The sequence below is a fragment of the Nilaparvata lugens genome, chromosome 1 (genome assembly GCF_014356525.2).
Source record: "Nilaparvata lugens isolate BPH chromosome 1, ASM1435652v1, whole genome shotgun sequence".
NCBI classification, from domain to species: Eukaryota; Metazoa; Arthropoda; class Insecta; order Hemiptera; family Delphacidae; genus Nilaparvata; species Nilaparvata lugens.
Window position 1 is genome coordinate 23,174,618 of NC_052504.1, and position 21,491 is coordinate 23,196,108.

The 21,491-nt window shown below is 33.3% G+C and overlaps 1 protein-coding gene across 2 annotated transcripts in view; it reads left to right on the forward strand.

The window, feature by feature from the left end:
- LOC111062490 (chloride intracellular channel exc-4) overlaps positions 1-21,491 on the forward strand; it is a 42,248-nt gene that overhangs the window by 18,108 nt on the left and 2,649 nt on the right. For both annotated transcript variants that reach the window (XM_039422780.1, XM_039422786.1), the window contains 4 exons: positions 14,845-14,987; positions 16,885-17,047; positions 18,002-18,176; positions 19,579-19,718. In XM_039422780.1, coding sequence (XP_039278714.1) covers positions 14,845-14,987; positions 16,885-17,047; positions 18,002-18,176; positions 19,579-19,718 — 621 coding nt within the window. The remainder of the gene's footprint in view (positions 1-14,844; positions 14,988-16,884; positions 17,048-18,001; positions 18,177-19,578; positions 19,719-21,491) is intronic.

The window sequence follows — 21,491 nt, forward strand, 5'->3', positions numbered from 1 at the left end:
GTTTCTTGATCCATTCCGAGCTGCGATATATTAACACACTTTTTCTATGTATTTCACACGACATGCAGTTAAATATGTCGTGACATATTTGACATAAATGTAATGTGTATTTGATATATTTAAGATATTTGTTATTTGTAATGTTATTTGACTGCATGTCGTGTGAGTTACAAGTGTTTTAAAGTAAAAATATAATTTTCACTGCCCAAGATTGTTTCTGTCCTTGATTCCAACCATTCAAATCAATGTTTCCTGTATGAGTCTGTACAGTCTTTAACAATATGTAATGCTATGTGTCTCACATGGCTTTCATATTTATATCCAGCTATATTTTCTGATTTCTACTATTGGGAACCAAGTCATTTATCAACATGCCCAATCCACTAATACTTATCGTCAACTATTTATGATGAGGCGGTTTTCATATCAATAGTAAGCTGGTAGTAAAGTAATTCCCAATAAAATAGCGCAATAGAATGAATGAGTCACCGGCAATGGCTGTTGATCTGTTGAAATGGAAAGTGATTGAGCCGCCGGCAACCAAAGTGGCGGCAGAAGGTCAAGGAGTGCAGCTGCCACAAGGTCATGACCCCTCCCTCCCTCCCTCCTACCCGGAGAAAGCCAGGAGAAAGCTCTCTTCCTTCCTGCACCCACTACTGCCACCGCCTTCCTTATTTTTACTATTTTATATTCTTACTATCAAGTTTGTTTTTGACTTTTGTGTGTGGTCAATGTTGGTTTTCGCCTATAATTATGCAGGCATTACATAACCCATATTTGAACTGGTTTATTAATTGTAATAGGAACAGTTTTGGGCTCAAGTCAAGCTTGTTGGTCATTTCCGAATGTTTTTTTTTTTAATTTTCATGATGGAATAAATTAATAAATATTTGAGTATTTAGTATAATGCTGTCATTTAATACGGTGTTATCACTTGTCAGTTATTCTCAAGGAGTATTCTTTGGACCAGAAATTTGAAGTGTGTGACATACACATAATCTCTTCTTCTTTACCATTAAAATTTGAAAAAGTAATAGTACAAGCTAAGCTCAATTTCCCTCTTTCAGATTATTATATCTATTATTATAGATAATTATCATAATTTTATTGACAAATCAATGATTGATTGATTGATTGATGTCTTCAGAGCATCGATGCATAAATAATTACAATCTTTGTTTCAAATCTTAATAGTTTTATTAAATAAGAATTTTTGTTTCAAACAAACTTCGTTCTTATTGAATGAATATGAATGATTGGTGGTTACGAGTACACTCCTGTTCCATTTAGTTCATTCATCGACACAGTCTATTGACTGGGGAATTGTCAAACTGTTCATATGTAAAGTTTATGGAGAATAAAGGAGGAGGTAAAAGACGATTCAAAAACGTATTTTCGAATCGTATTAGTATTGCTCTTCAAGTCTGATTGTCTGTCTTTCCAACTACTGTATTATAGTAATGATTTCTCTTTCTGACAAACCGAATTTTGTTTTAAAAATGAACTACATTTCATTCTGCTGAATCAATAATAAATAACTGATTATCGGCATTTTATTTCGGATAAGAGAGGCATGCAGTTCTGATATTTTTGCTTTATTGCAATTTATGATTTTATGCAGTATTCGCGTGAGAACTGATTTACTGCACTCTGAAACAACAGCGTGATAGGTCAATGGTGTGTTTTATAACTTTACACCGTTTAGTACAGCTCATGTACCTTTTACCTTCAATTTATCGCACGCACAGGCTCAAGCTATTTTCATGACAATTTTATTTCTTCTAAAAAAATGAAATTCCATCTTTGTTCTCCCTCAGTTTTTGGCAATAGTCTGGTAGTATAAACAGTTATTCGAATGGATACATTTATTTTAATTCTGTCTTATTAGGTATACTGATTATGATAAATTTAAAGGAATTAATAATAAACATCACTAAATTACATACTCATTGATTTATGATTGCTATATATGTCATTATTTTCAATAACTAATTATCATGACATCATTATAATGGTATTCTTGGGTACTTACTTGACATATGCTTCTAATACATTTAGTAGATGATTGTGCAAAAAGTGAGAGAAATGAACGATTACACAATATCAGGAAAAGGATATCAAAGTATTCATTTTCTAAATTGTAAAAAGTTTGGAATTTCGACATTTTTTGTGAAAGAAAATAGAAGTTGAAATTTTAATATGGCTAGTATTGCTGTATATATTGTTATAAATAAAAATGTTGCGGTAAGACTACAACAGTTTCTACTTTAAGGCTGTGCAAAGGATAAAAAAAACTTCTACTGTTGATATGTTTCAAAGTTTTTCGATTAGCCTATCAAGCTATCAAAATTAAAAAGTTTTTTAGGATTTTTTTCCCAATCATTACTTTTTCAAATATGAGGGCATGAAGCATCTGAGTAGACCACAGTGATGATACTTGACACTCTTCCTGAATGAATATTTTATTTTTTTGATTGTATGTATCAGTATTAGTTAGTATTAGTACTGGAAAGTTACCTATCAAATGGGACTATTCCCAAAACATTGATGTAATGTAATTACTATTAATAAATAAATAAAGTTAAAATTTTTGGGACAGATCATTTTTCAAGTTCGGTAAGAGTTCTAAGGATAAATTCTTCATGGTCTTTTGATTGAATAAAACAATAATTTCCTGTAAATATAATTTATTGAGAAAATTATTCAATTTACTAAAACTGACCAAAAATAACTTTTAGAATTTGAGAATTTGAAATGATCTGTCCCTAAAATTTAAAATTTATGCCCCCATTTCTCAAAAAGTAATTATAAGAAAAAATATTTTCCTGAGAAAATTGTTCCTTCTTGATAGCTTGATAGTATACAAATCGAAAAACTTTGAAAAATATCCCCAGTAGAAAGTTTTTTTAGCCTTTGCACAGCCTTAACTGGACTTAAATGGACTTTGACAATATTTATTGGTTTTATTGAAGTACTGTATGTAATAATGCTTTTTACATGCAGTTCTAATAATGTTGTATTGCTAAACTATCATGAACATTCACAACCCGTTAGCCTGGCAATTTCATTGTTGAACTCGTTTCAACCTTGCCTTTAGAGGAAAAGCATTTGGAATATGTCAATGTATACTTCATTACTTATTTTCCGGCGTTTATAATGCAGTATTAACGAACTCTCTTGCTCAACCTACTTAGTTCTTAGCAATGAAAGTTCACTTTGAGCTTGAAAGTTTCACTTGCTAGATGACATTCCATGATGAAATGGTGCAGCTCCAGCTTCTTTCATCAGTCAGAGAAAAGCCTGCTAATTTAACATCCTAATGATGGCTATTCAGCTGTTTTTCTAGTTGTAAAAGTAGGCTAAGTATTTTGTCATTGCGTTGAAACGTTGCCCTGTCATTATTAAAATGCTTTGAATGTCTTCTCACCTTGAAAATATTCTGTATAAAAGTAAAAAGCAGACTACTCTGGTTCCTATAATATCAAAAATTATTCGACCAATAAAATGAAGATAATCCTTCCAGAGTTATTCCATTCTCTGGCAATTGTTTGCAAAAGAAACCAGTTTGAAACATCATTATCAGAGATAATCAAAATGATTTTAATAATAATATTTTATAGATAATAATAATAATATTTCCTAACTTTATGCTCATATCATACCTATTGAGTCCTAGTATATCTCTTCAAACCATTCCATGTTCAATGTGCTTTCATAGTACTTATTCATTGACATTAAAATCGTATTATTCTATTTCTCAGAATTGCTCTCAGTTGGTCGAAAGTTCTTTCTTAAATGTTCAATACATGTGTTTGATACTCAGCACTACAAGCAAATGTAGAAGTAATTGTAAATACTTGACATTTGCAGACCACATGGCTGACTTGATACGGGTTGACAAGGGGACAGTGTGAGTCATTGCGTGGGGTGAATCAATGATGAGTGGGTGGAGCAGTGTCTTCTTACTCATTCTCATTGCTCTTTATCGTCAGGAATTCCGTAGGCTATTCAGATAATTTCAAAAGGAAAAGCAAGTTTTGATTATATCATAGTAGTCCAGTCAAATGGTCGTTTTTCAGGAAACAGCCCCGAAAGAATTTTTCTCGACGGTTCTATAATATGTACTTTGAGGCGCTGAATTCGAATCCAAAATTTGCTGACACGCCAGAGGGCGGCTTCACCCCCAAAACCCCCAAAAACCCCCAACATTTTTGACATTTTTTCGAATTTCCCATTCAATCTCGAAAACCTTGAGTTTCTCAAGAAAAATCATTCTAGACAAAATTGAAGAAAATAGAATTTCCAATAAATTGAGTGGTCGCGCAGGACTACCGTTTTTTGTTCCGGAGCTAATTTGAGACTAATCGCAAGTTTCTATGATGTATCTTACTCGTTTTAGAGACTCTTTCGAATAACAGTGAAATCGTAGAAAAAATGAGAAAATGAAAATAATTATTTTTTCAATCGGTTGTAACTTTTGAACGGTATTAGAATCAGAAAAAACGATTCATAGGAGCGAAAATAGGAGGAAATTCTCTACAACCTTGACTACTTTTTGGATTTTTTATCTAAAGTATCCCACAAGATACGCCACTTCGAATATGCGAAAAATTAGTGATACGTTAATCATTTTCACAGTCTCACATATTAAAAGTTGCGTATCTTGTGAAATACTTAAGATAAAAAATCCAAAAAGTAGTCAAGGTTGTAGAGAATTTCGTCCTCTTTTCGCTCCTATGAATCGTTTTTCTGATTCTAATACCGTTCAAAAGTTACAACCGATTGAAAAAATAATTATTTTCATTTTCTCATTTTTTCTACGATTTCACTGTTATTCAAGAGTCTCTAAAACGAGTAAGATACATCATAGAAACTTGCGATTAGTTTCAAATGGAAGAGAATTACATGCTCTATAAGCTACGTTGCCTTAACCCCATCTTGCATGACTGTTTATTATCGAAAAACTGTCGAGACTGTGAAAATGAGGAAAATATCACAAATTTCTTGATTTTTTGAAACAAACGTATCTTACTTCACGATTATATTTTCACAAAATTCATTTACCTCGCATGAAAGAGGAGATTCTGTTCTTCAAATCAAGACCAAGTAACATTTTTTATCATTCTGGGTTACCGAGATACATAGTTTTGAATATAGAAATTGGGCATTTTTCTGTGTATTTAAATATGGGCTTAAATACACTAAAGTGGAATTTTTTATTTTTCCATCAAATTTAGAATATGATACATGATTTTGAACCGCCTTGACGAGCTGAGAAGAATGAGCTGTAGAACAAGATCTGACCATTCTGTCAAAAGTTATAGGGTAAGTGTTTAAAGTTTTGATCCTTGACGTATCCTTATGGGTGCCCCCCACCCGGAAATAATGGAATTAAGTGTATCTAACGGGTGATTCTCATAGAAAATAACTTTCTTCTAATGATTTCAGCCGAAATATGTTTTTTTTCTGTTGGGAAGGCCTTGAAAAGGTATTATAATGAAAAATTGGTATTTTTACTGAATGATTTGTTTTTTATTTTTTGGTGTCCGCCCCTCCCCCTCTACTAAATTTGAAAATTCCTAAGTAGTCCTGTTCAGAATTAATTGCTCTCTCACGTGATGTGTGGTTTTTCATCATTACTAGTGAAATATCCAAGTTGTATTGGGTGAAAGTGATGAGTTTGCATTATTTTGAAAAACCCTTAAAAATCCCCCTTTTCTGAAAATTCGTAGCTCCGGAACAAAAAACGGTAGAGTTCTGCGCGACCACACAATTTATTGGAAATTCTATTTTCTTCAATTTTGTCGAGAATGATTTTTCTTGAGAAACTCAAGGTTTTCGAGATTGAATGAGAAATTCGAAAAAATTTCCAAAATTTTGGGGGTTTTGGGGGTGAAGCCGCCCTCTGGCGTGTCAGTAAATTTCGGATTCGAATTCGGCGCCACAAAATACATATAGAACCGTCGAGAAAAATTCTTTCGGGGCTGTTTCCTGAAAAACGACCATTTGCCTGGACTATAGAGAAAAGGATACCGTTGACATGTCAGTTTGTTTTTTGTTTTTCAAAGATTCCCAGAGACTCAGATCAGAGTATAAGAATTGTCAAAATGTATAACACATACGGTAACACAAGAAAAAGAAGAAATAAGAAAATCACACAAAGGAATCCTCTCTACACACAAACTCCTCCATGGTATAGTATAGAGTACTCCAAACATCAAAAAGTTTTTCAACTCCTTCTCAAAAACATCGACATCTTCACAATTCTTCAAATGAGTAGGAAGACTTCTAATAAATCTAAGGACCATATATGTTGACTTTTTTCAAAAATAGCTGTTCTGTGATACATTAAAGCATAGTCTCCTTTATTTCTTGTATTGTATCTATGAGTATCATTTCTAGCCATAGTCTTCCTTTCAACTTGCATAATCACCTCATAGATATAAGACTAAGAGGGAACGGTTAGTATGCCTAGCTCTTTAAATTGGTTTCTACAGTACTCTATAGGCTAAATACCTCTAATTGCTCTTGCAGCCTTTTTTGGAGCTTAAACAGCCTCTCCAAATTCTGGCAGGACCCACACCCACACGATTAATGGCATAGCGGATGTAGCATGATACAGAACAGTACATAGCCCAGTCAATGAATACAAAAAACAGGGGTTCGCGCAAAAAATTAGGGCAAAGCTGATTTTGGCAGAGTGTTAGTATATAAAAAATAGTACCTAGCCTGGAACCGAAGAGCTCCCATCCTTCCACCGCTCTGCACAATATATGTTTTTTTTTCGTGCTAGATGCTCATTTGAGTAATGTACCATCAAAAGGTGTTTTCCGGGAAAACTATTATAAAAAGCGTTTTTCCTGTTCTTAATATCATCCACCTCGGAAGCTCGTGGTGATAGAGAATACTTGTATACTTTACCTAGAAAGTATTTCATGAAAAATGTAAAATTCACTAATAGTAATTTACCATTAATCAAATAATTTCGAGGAAATTTTTATGCGCCATCCATCCCAAGCGTTCAAATTCTTAGTAATTGAGGTCTGACCCAATTATGACTCAGAAAATATCTCTGATAGTCTGATGGTGAATTATATCGATTGAATCTTACTGGCAGACTTTGGGAAAATAGTTTTTCATATTTACAAGCTTAATGCTCCATTCATGCTCAATGTTTTTTTTTTAGTTATAATTTCTAGGAATTCATCAAAATATCTAGTTCGTCATAATCTAGTTATGAAAACAATATATAAGTCTGTTGCCTTGGAACCATCTACCGTACTCTTTATCAATGTCTTCATAATGCCTTCGTTTGATCCATTGTAACCGAAATGAAATACTGATTCATTTTCCTGTAATAATATTCTAATAATTTTAGAGACTGGTTTCTAACGTTATTAGAGATTTAATCATATTAATTTGTAACGGTCCTTCACTTTGGAAATGAAACGCTCCGCTCCGCATAAGAGAACTTTTCCTATGAAAATGAATGAAGTATACATTGTGAAGTATAATGAAGTATCCATTGTATGTTGTATGTGGTTGCAAAAACATCGTTACGACTCATAAAGTTGAAAAAGAGTTCGCCTATTCCAACTTATAGTTCAAGTTTAATTAATCATGCTTGTAAACTGAAGATTTTACAATATTGAAACAGTTTGCTTCTTCATAACACTTTTCACTCTTCCAATTGTCTTTTAAGTATTGTCTAAGAAGCGTATATCTATCATTCTATTTCTGATTTTATTTATTTCTTTGTAATTAGATTCTTATGAAATTGGTATGATGTTAAACTGAGTACAGACTTTCGTAGTAGCACAGATTTTATGTATATTTAGTCTGACGAACATAAACATTTATTAAAAATAACTATAGGGCTGATAAAAATTATCCAGACACCAATAGAAAGGACACATTCTCCCCGTTAATTTGATCTAAAATTTTTACGCATTACGACGCCCCATGTTTCTGAGAGAAGTGATATTCAAAAGAAAAAGAAATTTTCGCGATGTTTCCAATTTTATCATAAAAGTTCAATTTCCTTTTGATCCTTCAACCCTGAAACTTTTCTAGCACTACTAGAATATCATCCCCGATATCCGGGGATGATATTCTACATCCGATTCTGACGTTGAATTGGAAATTTGAGAAAGTTGCAATTTTACACGATTTGGCAACCCTGTGATTTCTTGGGATGGAGGGCCAAGTCTCAACTTATTTTACTCAAACTATAAACTAATGTTTTTTATCTCATCAATGTTTGTTTCCATTACCTTTGTTTTGATTTTGTTTTCATTCCCATTCATATATCTATCTATTTTTTATCATTGACATCTATTTAGTGGCATCGATCGAAATCGAAATCTATACTGCGACTCACTCGTTCTGTTCTCAACTCAAGAGTTCGGCTTGTAATCGTGGCGCGTAAGTCTGTACACAGCTCGAAATTCTATGACCAAAAATATAATTGAAATCATTTTCCATTTATAAATTTTATTCTCTCAAAACGTTTTGCTTTGCAAATATGATGAGGAATACATAAAAAGTTACAAAATCCATTTTTAGTCTTCTGCTTTTCTATTTATCTTACAATAGTGATTATTTCCATACAAGTATTGGGTATTTGGAGCAATTACTGAATATTCTTGGAAAACTACACCTATTGTTGCGTTTTTCCATTTTGTTTCATTTGAACACAATAGATTTAAAAAATAGTTTGATATTGGAATATAATTTAAAAGTTTAACTCGTACTTGGAACGTGCACGTTTTACCCTCTATTTTACCAGAATAGATGTCATAATTGCTTGCTAAACAAGAGTCTTATAGATGTCAGCGTTGCACCAGTAATATAAAATTTCCCTTGATTGCTTTTTAAAAAAATTCAACCAGAATTTTTTAGATGTAAATCAATCTCAATGCTTTCACTATTAACATAATTTGAGGTTTTTTATTGAATAGTTTGCTTCTTTAACTATTCTTCACTCGTAACTTCAAGTTACTATATAGAAACAAACTTGGTTAGGTTTTGGCTATTACAAAAAAATATGGATCTTCTCACCGTGATTGGAATATCAGATGCATTGCTATTCTAATGATATTGGCGAAAGTTCAAGACAAAATCCTGTGATGAATATTAATTTCTATGTTACTGTAGAATATTGTAGAAATCTTCAAATTCTTTGTCAGTTCTCTAGGAGTGCCAACTCCATGATAGTATCATCCATGCACAGTTAACTTATCCAATATTGTTTGTAAAAATTTCTTAAATAATGAATCATTTTTAACAATGTATGAATCAATTATGTGTTGAGTGATTTACGGTATTTCATCATGTGTTTGTTATTTATTTATAAATAAATGTTGGTCAAAGTTGAATTTTATGCTAGATTACATTTTTTTCTATTTGTGCTTCTGAATATCATTTGGATAAAAACGTATTTTTCTCTTCAAATTTTGATTTTATAAAACATTATATGCTACTAATTTGTTGTTTTTTTTTTAGTTTTCAGAGTTATACTTACCTGATGTCATTAGAATACAATAGAAAATCAGTCAAGTTATTATTTATAAAAAAATTATGTACGGAAATAAACCATTTAAATTTTTTCTTTGATTTTTCTTAATGATCATTTAGGTAGGCATTCAGATTACTCACCTTTCCTTGTATGGAAAGATTACTTGGAACGTCATGAAAACGTATTGAACCGCCAGTTCTACTGAATTATATTGCGAAAGAAAAGATAACGTTGTCTATTTGCGACGTACAACAGCGATTGAAGGTGAATATAGAGCTTTTACTCAAGGACAAAGCTGCTAAAGTTTGAAGAAAAGTATTCTAAAAAATTCTTCATTCAAAAGGTGTTTCATTGAAAATCTAATGTTTATCTTCTCCTTGGGTGTAGTTTGTCATTAATTTATAATACATAGAAGATAGAATCTATCATATTACTGTACTACCAAATATAAATTGAAATAAAACACATTTTTTCAAAGTTGCTCATGATTCATTATATGTTATGAAACTTATTTAATTAAAAATTAGGCTTAAAAATAGCTTTTTTGAACAATTGAATACAACATATTTATGTTTAAAAATTGTACGCAAATGAGAGTTTAACCCATCTAATCTGGAAATTCTAAGAAATTAAAAAATATATCATTCTGAAAAAATATTGTCGTCCACTGCTACTATCTTATTATATTTGTTAAATTCTTTGAGTTTTGATATATTAATCCACACTTGCTAGTCCGTTTGACTATTTGGTTTTATTCATTCTTTTTAGAAAACTGATCTCAGTCAACAATAATCCTCATCGCAAAGTTTAAAAGGATTGCGAGTACTTAGTAAGATATTGCAAAACTTATATTCACATGAGATGAAATTGTCCGTAGGCATGGTTATCAGCGTCAAAGTTGAATAATCGTTAAGATTAAAATAATTTCTGATTTACTAACCCCTCTGAAAAAGGATCATTTCTAATCCCTTTAAAATAATCCCTTTGTTAAATTATTACTCATCATATTTGGAATTTTTCTTATAAATTCATCCATTTGCCTGCCGCTAATGAATGGAAAAACGGAAATGCAACATTACTTTCCAAATTTATGAATTATCAAAGGGAGGAAATTTTTCTATATTCCAGTCACGTTTGGTAGGCTACATAATAATATTCCTAATAGATTTGAATTAATTAAGATCCCTATTCTTAATAAATTTTTATTGAAATTTCCGTATTTTAAACAAGTACACTTCATACACTCAGCAATATTAATTTATTTGCTGAAACTGGATTGAGAACAATGGGTTTTTGCCAGGTGTTAGTAGGTCCGTATTTGTCGCCAAGCAGGCCAGTAAATAGTAGAGAATAAGGTGTTGATGATGGATTAATGCGTGGAAACGCAATGACCGACGAACCGTGGGCTGCAGCGGCCTCCTCAGTCTGTCAACAAAGCAGCAGCAGCAGCAGCAGCATCTATTGTAACACTTTCTCGGTCGCATCGCATCGCATCCTGACCGAAACCGATCACTGTCGAAAGCGTCCAGTAATTGCTGTCTAATTGATGTTTTCCCCCAACCAGGACACCATTCTCATCCCAACTTCTGTCACCTATGTCAACTGACGCCGCCGCCTGCTTCAAATACAAATATGTGGCTCTCAATTATTCTCTGAAATATACATAATTCCGTTATCCAGGGACAAATTACATGTAGTAAACTTGTGTTTTTGTAGTTATCAGATTTTTTCATTCTAAAATCTAAAACTCTTTAGACACTTGATTTCCTTACATGGTTCGCATTCATACATTATCGTATGAATATTCCTATATTGCTTTCATTTGTGAAGAGACCATCTCGCTGTATATCCCGATATTCGACAATGTTTGGGGAACCAATTACTTGGAGGTTATAGTGTGTTCGAAACTTTTAATTTCAATATACACTTCAAAAAAAGTCATTTCCAAAAACATGTTCAAAAGTAATAATTGAAACCGGTAGAATTCCTCAGATAGCTCTCCATTAACAGGCCAGCGGGAAAGAGAGATGTTGGGAGACCAAGAAAAACGTGGTCTTCGAATTATTGAGAATATATAAGAAGATAATTTTTAATTTTAAAAGGTCTATTTCGAAGACCGTAACAGTCAGTCATGCCTATACTGTAGAAGTCAGACGATGATGACAGTTAGGTAGATATGGGTAGACTCTCATCATACTTTTTAATTTTATATTTTCAATTCTTGAAAATTAAATGAATGAATGAATATTCGTATACGGTAACTTTTTGTTGATTGAAATTCCTCCGTGGGATGGTTCCACCTTTTTTGAATGTATAATTTGACCTGTTAATGCACCTTACGACCTAATTCTTGTAAATAGTCGGTATTTTAAAATTCAAGAGGCCTCAATGAGAGTTCAATTTAACGAAAGTAATATTCATTGTTCCTGTACTTCACTGAAATTAATTAAGAATTATCGAGACAACTTTATGTTATGTTTAGTTAGCCTAATGGCTCTTGATTTATTGTAGCCTAGTACAAACTGTGTGCATGCTTGACGCTAGGTCCGGTCCTCTGTGTACCAACCACATGGTTGTCAATGGGAAATAATAATGTTGTCTTGTATCCTGGCTATTTTTAGCTCAGGTGGTTTCATAATATCAGGAGTTAAGCCCTTGCCGAATTGAAATATTCCAAGTCCTTTCTCTTTCTGTGCTGTGCTCTTGGTGGAGACTTGCGGGACTTGGAGCTGCAGAACAACTTTCACCTATGTTGGCGCGCCAAAATTAAAGATCATCTTTTGATTATTTCATGTGGCATTTGAAGCCTCAGGTCCAGCTCTGATGCTGCAGTAATAATAATATAACTGGAGCCAAGGCACATTCCGGTGGTATTGTTCCTGTCTAAGTTCATTGTATTAATAACACTGGTTCAATTATCATCAGAGCTACTGATTGGATTACTTTACTTCTTATAATCCTGAATCCGAATTTACGTTATATGGTAGCATTCTCCCGAATTCCTCTGAAATGATGTTATCAATAAATTAGGAACTATTGGCTAGGAATCAGTGACTTTTCAGTCACTAATTTATTCTAAATATCTATGAAGAGAGGGTGTTAGCCTCAATTATTCCTTGCGATGATTATGTCGAGCTCATTTATTCATAAAAATACCAGCTAGGCTAGGTTAACAAAAGAGTTGTTCAAAATATTTGGTGGATCGGTTGATTCGATTGTGCGCGTGTGTCGAAGTAGGGTTGGTACCTATGTGGTCGGTGACGCATCAGTTGTTTGGCCTGTCTCTTGATGGTAGTTTTTAATTGTTACAACATATATAGTATAACATATTATGATTTTTTCTCATTGGTATTTTTTTTCTCTTAACTGTGTTTCTTTGGAGTGGAACGAAATTCTGTTTTATTGTACTCTCATATTCTTAAATCATATTCTGTCTTATTTGTTAAATTAGTACTTATTTTTATTCATATTCTTAATATTTCCTATTGGTTTCTTTCTTATTTTTAATCATTTTCAATGTTTCATTAACTTTTTTTCTTGATAATTATGAAGAACTTTGTGATGTTGAATCAGGAACAGTTTTGGGCTATAATGCCTGTTGTTCCCATACCTGAATGTATTTTTTGTAAATAAATAAAGAAATAATATATATTGTTTGGTTTTGAAGAATAGTCAAACTTCCCATACTAGTATTATGGAAGGACGCATTACATCAAAATGTAAAATCTTCCATTTCTGAACCTTTCTTATGGCAGTGACTTGAGATTTTCAACTTCAAGTACAAATTGAAAATTTGAGAATCCGCTAGTGATAATCGGACTGTTTTAAACGAGTTGTATTACTGTATTGCTGTAATCATTCATTAGTAACGAAATGAATTGAATTTATCCCAAGTGTATGTGAATAATATTGTTGCAAAATCAATTTTCATGTTAGGTACGTGTTGAAACTCAGAAACTATATGAAAATTATTTTTCAATACTGTACCTTCAAGAATAATTGGATGAGAATTTAACCATTATTTAATTTGAACATATTTTAATTCAATAATTATTCTGAGGCGGAAATTCCAGATTGATTACAGTCTGTCAGTACTTATTTTACATGATTGCCATTTGTCATTTTATTAAAGGTAGCTGATGATTACAGGAAGGCCGTTTGTCAAATTACAGCGGTGATCAACGAATTATTTGGAGGACATTCACCATTGTAAATAGGCCTGAGTTGCCGCACACTGCCTTGGTCGGTGTGACACTTTTGTTTACATTTATTATGCGTTCCTCACAACTTATAGTTCATCAAAAATTGTTTTTTATGAACGTTGAAAACTGTTTCTTCTAGCGATAGCTAAGACAAGTACAATTCCTTATTCTTTTTTCCTCTAAAAATTGCAACAAACATTTTCTACTCCAATCTATAAGATTTGATATTATTTTTCAAATAATATGAGGATGTGGATACATTTTTTATTGATGGAATAATACCATGTCCATGTGACATATTTAGTCCCAGAAATGAGATTTAACACCATGTTCATTAAGTTTTCCAAACGTTGGAGATAATATGCTATGTATAATTTGTTATGCCCATTTAGTTTCTTCTTCATTTGAAAGTCCCAAGTCAAGTATCATGACAAAAAGTATTGATACCAAAGGTATTTTTATTAGTAAAGTAAAAGTATTTGTAAGTCTAATCTGTATATAAAAATGAATGTCTGTTTGTTTGTTTCCTATAGACTCGAAAACTACTTGACAGAACGGCATGAAACTTTGGGAATATGTTGTGTGAATATTGGGGATGGTTTCTGACCAGAAATTTTGATAGGGTGGCTAATAATAATTATATAATAATCCATTTTACAGACCTATGTTTTCGAAATTGTCGGCCGAGCGGCTAACGTAGAACGGGAAGATCGTCATGATTCAAGATCATGTTGTGATGATAATATGATTTAGCATCTAAACTTACCAGCTGTATTAAACACATCACTCTGTGATGAAATTGTTTACAGGTATTAAAACGGTAGTTTAGGAAGGTAGGTAGGTAGTTTAGGCACATAGGAAGTCCGTTTTGAGATGTAAATGAAAATATTGATTGTAAATAAATAAATTTCATGATTCACCAAATAAAGTCAAGTGTGACATGAGATACATTGACTTTTTGGCGGTACGAAGTTCGCCGGGTAAGCTAGTATCTTATAATATAGGGAGTGATTAGTAATTCATTGCATGCATTTTAAAATTTTAAGATTGTTTTTATGGTTTTAAAGTTTATTTGTATTTCATCAATATTGTACTAATGTATTAATGGTGGATTCTTTTTTGCAGGCATCGACAATAGATGGTCGGAGGAAAGGCGCATGCCTATTCTGTCAGGAGTACTTCATGGACCTTTATCTGCTGGCCGAACTCAAGACAATCAGTCTGAAAGTCACCACAGTCGACATGCAGAAGCCACCGCCAGATTTTAGGTACGAACCTAATTTTAATCATTTTCTGCTTTAAAGATTCTCCATTTACAATGTACTTTCATATTAATTGGTAATCTTTTACAGTTATCTACATTAATCTTATACAGTTATAAAAACATTACTCTATTAATATTTCGATCATAGTTTTCTAACTGGAGTGAAGCTGTAGTGAAGTCCATGTTATAATGAAAGTATTTGATTAACATTAGTATTAACAAAGCAAATAGCGCTATACTTTTCTAGCTCTGCAACGTTTTCATATCGTTTTTTAACAATGTAGAAATATAATTAATCAACAAAATATCTAATCTCAATTATAAAAATGTATTATTCAATCATTAAAAATTATATTTTCTGAACGAATAAAATATAATTGATTATTTAGAACAATAATGAACAGTTCATATTACATCAGATATACCGGTATCAGCTATCATCTATAGAAGGCAGTGACAAGGCAGAGAATCGGCAACGCTGTTCTCCTATCATTCTCCTCTGTCATTAAAACATGGACCTCACTATAGTGACAGGCTTAAGAAGTTGCTTTTACAAGTGACGTATCGTAAATAAAAGATTTTAATCTAAATATTATTGCAATAATTGAGCACAGCTTACTTGATTCTTTAGTAAGTGGAATGTGATATTTAAACTTCTGTATTGGAACTGAATAAACGCAATTCGGAACAACGTAATTTCAATACACATGTTTCATTAGAGTAGATTGTCTGGGTTTTATAATTGTAGTGGAAGTTCCAGTTACTCGAGGCAGGTTACTGGAAGAATCAGTGGCGAGCAGTACTGTGGAAAATCAGTGAAGCTTAGTACCGTACAGGATTTTTCCGAAAAATTTAACTTGAACCGTGTGGACACATACTTCAATAGATTTCAGGTTCAGATATAAAAGTTTCTCGACAGTTCACACAATACATGCTTCGGGTCTCCTACATCAACAACTACATCTTTTCGAATCGTGAAAACCAGGCTTAAGGTCAAGTTGTTCGAAAATTCATGCCAAAGAAAATTTATTGTGGATATTTTTTGTGAATTCCAATTCAGCTCATTATGATGCAGTTTCCCATCTATTGGATTGTACTAGAATTTTAAAAATTACATTTTGTCATAACCAGTCTATTCACATTCAAGTTGTAGTCAGGCAATTTTGTGAGATGATCTTAATACTGTATGAAAAATGCACGTTTTTATCTGAAATATAAGCTTTATGTTCACTTGAAGGCTCATTTCATGAGGATCTGTTTTTTAACCTGCGCTTATCAACTTTGTAGTTCTATAAAAAGTTGATAAAATCATTTAATCAATGGAATAATTCCCAACAATTTATTATTGGGTCATGTGATTCTCATCTCGTTTTGTAGAACAGCCTAGTCAATTTTGGGATTGAAAGCCATGTGCAACGATTATTACTGTAGAGTTAATAAAAAGTTCAAGTTTATAGAAAATATATGAACATGGTTAGAGATTAGACGGAAGTATTCCAGTGATGCAATCGTAGATATATACAAAAATTTATTCTTGGCGTTTCGCCAAATTGTTTCACTTGAATGGCGAGAATCTCTGTCTAGATTATGATGATTCACATTAGCTCTATCATATTAGACATGAAATGAGGGAAAATATTGTGATGTACCTCATAATATTGGAAAATCCAACAAATTGAATGACTCAACTTCAAATACATGTTTCTATAAATTTATGTATGACATCGTCCACTGCAAAAAAACTATTGCTCTTGAATTATTTTGTTTTAAAATTAATCATGTTATAGTAAATAAATATTCAACTTTTATCAAATGCCTGATAATGTTTCTGTAATATTATTAGAGAATTCGTAGATGATATTCAAGTTTTCCTCATAATATCTTGGTTTTTCTTAATCTAGGACTAACTTTGAAGCAACGCCGCCTCCGATCCTCATTGATAATGGCCTAGCAGTATTGGAAAATGAAAAGATAGAACGACATATAATGAAGAACGTGCCTGGCGGTCATAATCTCTTTGTTCAAGATAAAGAGGTTGCCACACTAATTGAGAACTTGTACAGCGTAAGTTTCGTCATCCCATTGATAACTTTTTATCTATTGTATTTTTTCTTGTGCTCACTTCCAGTACACATAGCTTACTGCTGATGCACTATGAAAAAGCAAAAATGTTTCAACATTTTGCTCCAAGGTTATACTACAATCAAGACGAATCTTCCTACTTTTATATGCAAGCGGAATTAGAATAATCTTACCAAGTTTTTTATTAAAAAAAGTAAAAATCTATGGAACTAATCTCAAGCTCGATAATTTTTTGAAATGTATTCTTGCGCATAAATAGAAGTTTCTTGAATATAGATATCAATTTTTATTAATATACAAAATCTATCAACTTATAATTAAACCAAACTTATACGTTTTGTAGAACAGCCTAGTCAATTTTGGGATTCAAAGCCATGAGCAACGATTACTGTAGAGCTGATAAAAAGTTCGATTTTATAGAAAATATATGAACATTGTTCATGGTAAGAGAGTAGAAGGAAGTAAATAACATCATGATGTTATTTACGATAACATCATGGTATATGATGTGTAACCTGAGCGTAATTACACTCTATGAAAAAATAATCATTTATTCCTTCATTTTTCAAAGAATAATCAAATAATTTTTGAAAAGATTGAGAGAAAAAGAGGCAAACGGCTATTCCTCTTCTGAATTTTTAGAAATATATTTTAGAGACTATTTTATTAGCAGAAGCAATTTTTACAATATGGATCTTTATTTCGGTTGAAATCGCACGAGGTTCTAATATTATCTTCAACCTGATTATTAAACTCTACTTCAATTTTCAATATGTCGATTTCTTAATATTTCAAACCTATTCCATTAAAAATAAATTTTATTTTTCTAAAAATTATATGAATGAACATAGAAAATTCTACACAAGTTTGTGTTGTAGAATATATTGCCAAATATTAGTTTCTTGATGTTGACTAATGATAACGTTTTTGTTTTAGAAATTAAAGCTGATGCTGTTGAAAAAGGATGATGTGAGTACAAACAGTTTAATGTCGCATCTGAGGAAGATCGACGATCACCTAGGAAGGAAGAACACGCGCTTCCTGACCGGAGACACCATGTGCTGCTTCGACTGCGAACTCATGCCCCGGCTGCAGCACATCAGGGTCGCAGGTATGCTATGCTATGCCATTCTATGCTATGTGGCACTCATCATCATCCACATGTATTGCAAACTAACCCACAGGGCAGCCAACTTCAGAGTCTTCTCTCGTGGCTAAGCCGTCTATATCAATTATTTTTTTCACTTATTAGTTGGTAATCCACTGATTCTCAGGAAAGTACGCAGATTTGCTCATAGAGGATCACTGCGTGGTGGTGAAGAGTGTCTTGGATATGGAATAAATTATTAGTGTCAGTGGGGTTGAGGGGGTTTTAGTTTTGGTTAGGTTTCCTGCTAATTGGAAACTCTGTGCAATAAGGGCCTGAATAGGGAGTGGGTAGTAGAAAATATCTAAACCCAGATAAATATGAGTATCAAACTTTTTCTGTCCATTTGTTATCGAGAAAGCTGAGAAAATTCAGAAAACGTTGGAAAAGCCCCGAAAAATTCACGCATATCATCGACGTTGATTCCTAGCCCCCTCGAAGAAACATTTGGAGGTACACCTTAGATGAACCTTTGTACTGAATTTGAACATTTTCTGTCTATTATTTCATGAAAAATCTGAAACCAGGCAAATACCCAGATTTCAAGCGTATCTTTGACATAATTTTAGAGCTCTTCTGACTCATTATTTGAAAACCTTAACTGAACTCCTGTACCGAATTTGAATACTTCATGCTCCTTTGTTCACTAAAAAGCTGAGAAAACGCAGATTTTGGGTGTAACTTATCTTTGGAATTTCGCTATCCGTTCTCAGTGCGCCTCTAGAAGGCCAACCGAGCATACCTGCCAAATTTGAATGTATTTGGTCAGTTGATTTCCAGTTCTGTTAATAGACGAGTGAGTGAATAGATGGATGAGCCAGTGCTATTAAAATGATATGAAGTATGCGCAATATTTATATTTAAAAATGTAATAATTTTGTTAGCCTGTATTTTATTATGTTTAATTCATTTGTTCACAGCCTACTCCCGATTGAACTAAACTAGGGATTAACAAAGTCATTGTGAGGCATGTTCTAGAAAAACAAGGAGTAGAATATCACAAGTGTCCTATATAGGACGTCCTATAGAGGGGAAGTCCTGATTAAATACAAAATAAAGAAAAGCAAATTAAATTATGTTTTGATTTATGTTAGTTTCCCTGTTTTTGATTTCGAATACCCCTGTGTACATCACTGCTCATTCCAGTTGTAATAGCTTCCTATTTGATTGATGTGTCGGCTCAGGGCTCACCATCACCTGTAATCAAGGCACTTTCTCGTCATGTGCCGACTATAACTTTGGAAAATTGAAAAATTATTATGTGTTTACTAGCAAATAATATTCCTGAATATAAGCATATTCTTGTAATTTCGTGAATATCTGTTTATTACTTAACTCTATGATTAATTTGCATTATTTGTTTCAGGGAAATACTTTAGGGATTTTGAAATACCTAGTGAACTGAAGTACTTATGGCGATACATGCTGCACATGTATCAATTGCAAGCCTTCACACAGAGCTGTCCGGCTGATCAAGACATAATCAATCACTACAAACTGCAACAGGTATAAATTTTCAACAGTTTCTCATTTAATTCCCTGATTTATTTGAGGATACCAATTACTGAAATATTATTGTTGTCCACTCAATTGAAACTTCATCTTCTTCTCCCGAGCCTATGTTCCATTTCTCTTGGGGTTGACCCTCTTAATCCTTTTCCGCCATTCCCAGCGCTGCTGAGTCAATTCAGGCTCTTAATCCGTCGTCCTCATATCATTGGAAATGGTACCCATCCAGGTTGTCGGCGGTCTACCAGGGCGTCCCCTAGACTGTTCAATTTCCATAACGAGTCTGGTCATGTGATCCTCACCACGTCTCATAACGTGCCCATACCAGCGCAAGCGATTTTCCTTCAGCTTATCAGTTTTATTAGCAACTTTAAATGTTCCTATTACATATTCATTCCTAACTTTGTCTTTCAGGGTTACACCTCCCGACCACCGGAGCATCTTCATCTCTGTAACATGAATTTGTTGTTCGTCGACTTTCGCATAGCCCAACATTCAGATCCATACATTGAAACTGGCCTAATTGCTCTCCTATATATGTTTCCTTTGACCTCGATGGGTATTTTTACATCGCAGATGACTCTTGTCAATGATCGCCATTTCAGTCACGCAGCTGTTATTCGGTCCTTGATGTCTCTGTCAACGGAGGCTGTAGATGCAAGAGTAGATCTTAAGTATTTAAAGTGGTCAACTTGTTTTAAAGGTGTGCCATCAAGCTGAGGCTGTGCCATGCTGATGTTAGATGCTCTGATTCCTGAAAAATTACAGTGCATGTATTCTGTTTTAGTACGACTTACTCTTAACCCTCGACTTTCTAATGCTGTGCACCATGCTGTTAAGTCTATTGGAACCTGTTGTAAAGTTTCTGCTACAAGGACTATGTCATCTGCATATAGAAGCGACCAAGGGGCTGGCTTCTGGAGGTGTGCGGTAACGTAGTTCATGACTATGTTGAACAACAGCGGACTAAGAGTGGATCCTTGGTGCACCCCGACCTTGTCTTCAAATTCCGGACCAACACCAGCAGGGCTGAGGACTCTAGTCTTGATGTCATGATACATGTCCTTGAGGATCTCGATGTATTGTGTTCAGGAACAAGTTGTGCCCGTAGTGCCTGCCATATAAGCTCTCTCGGAACACGGTCGAACGCTTTCTCCAAATCTATGAAGACCAGATGTCCTTTTTTAGGGTTTTTTATTTTTTCCATCAAGATTTTTATGGTGTTTATAGCATCATCTATTGTGCACTAGTGAAGCCACATTGATTAGGTGTAACTGTAGTTAATTCTTTGGGTCTTTCCACAAGCACACTTTCCCAGATCTTTAGAGCATGTGACGTTAGCTTAATTGCACGGTAATTGCCACAGTCTGCCACATCACCCTTGTTCTTGTAAAATAAGTTAGCCAAACCTCTTCAACCTTATACTTTCAAAGGGTAAAATGCCTGATGGATGGAGGTTGAGCAACTTATTATTGCCATCACCATACTTGCCATTTTACAAGAACAAGGGTGATGTGGCAGACTGTCCAGTCAATTGAAACATTGATGCTAAATATCATACTGTATGAAACATTTTGTTTGTGGTATGATGATTTAGCCCTTAGACTACCAAATAGGGTCTATGAAGCTTGTCCCGTCAAATACCAAATAATCAATTTTACCATTGGGATAGTATGTCCCAATACAAAAAAAACACGATAAAATTTAGTAAATAGCTTTGCAATTTCGATTTCACATGTTATTATTGACATTATATGAAGTTATTTACTT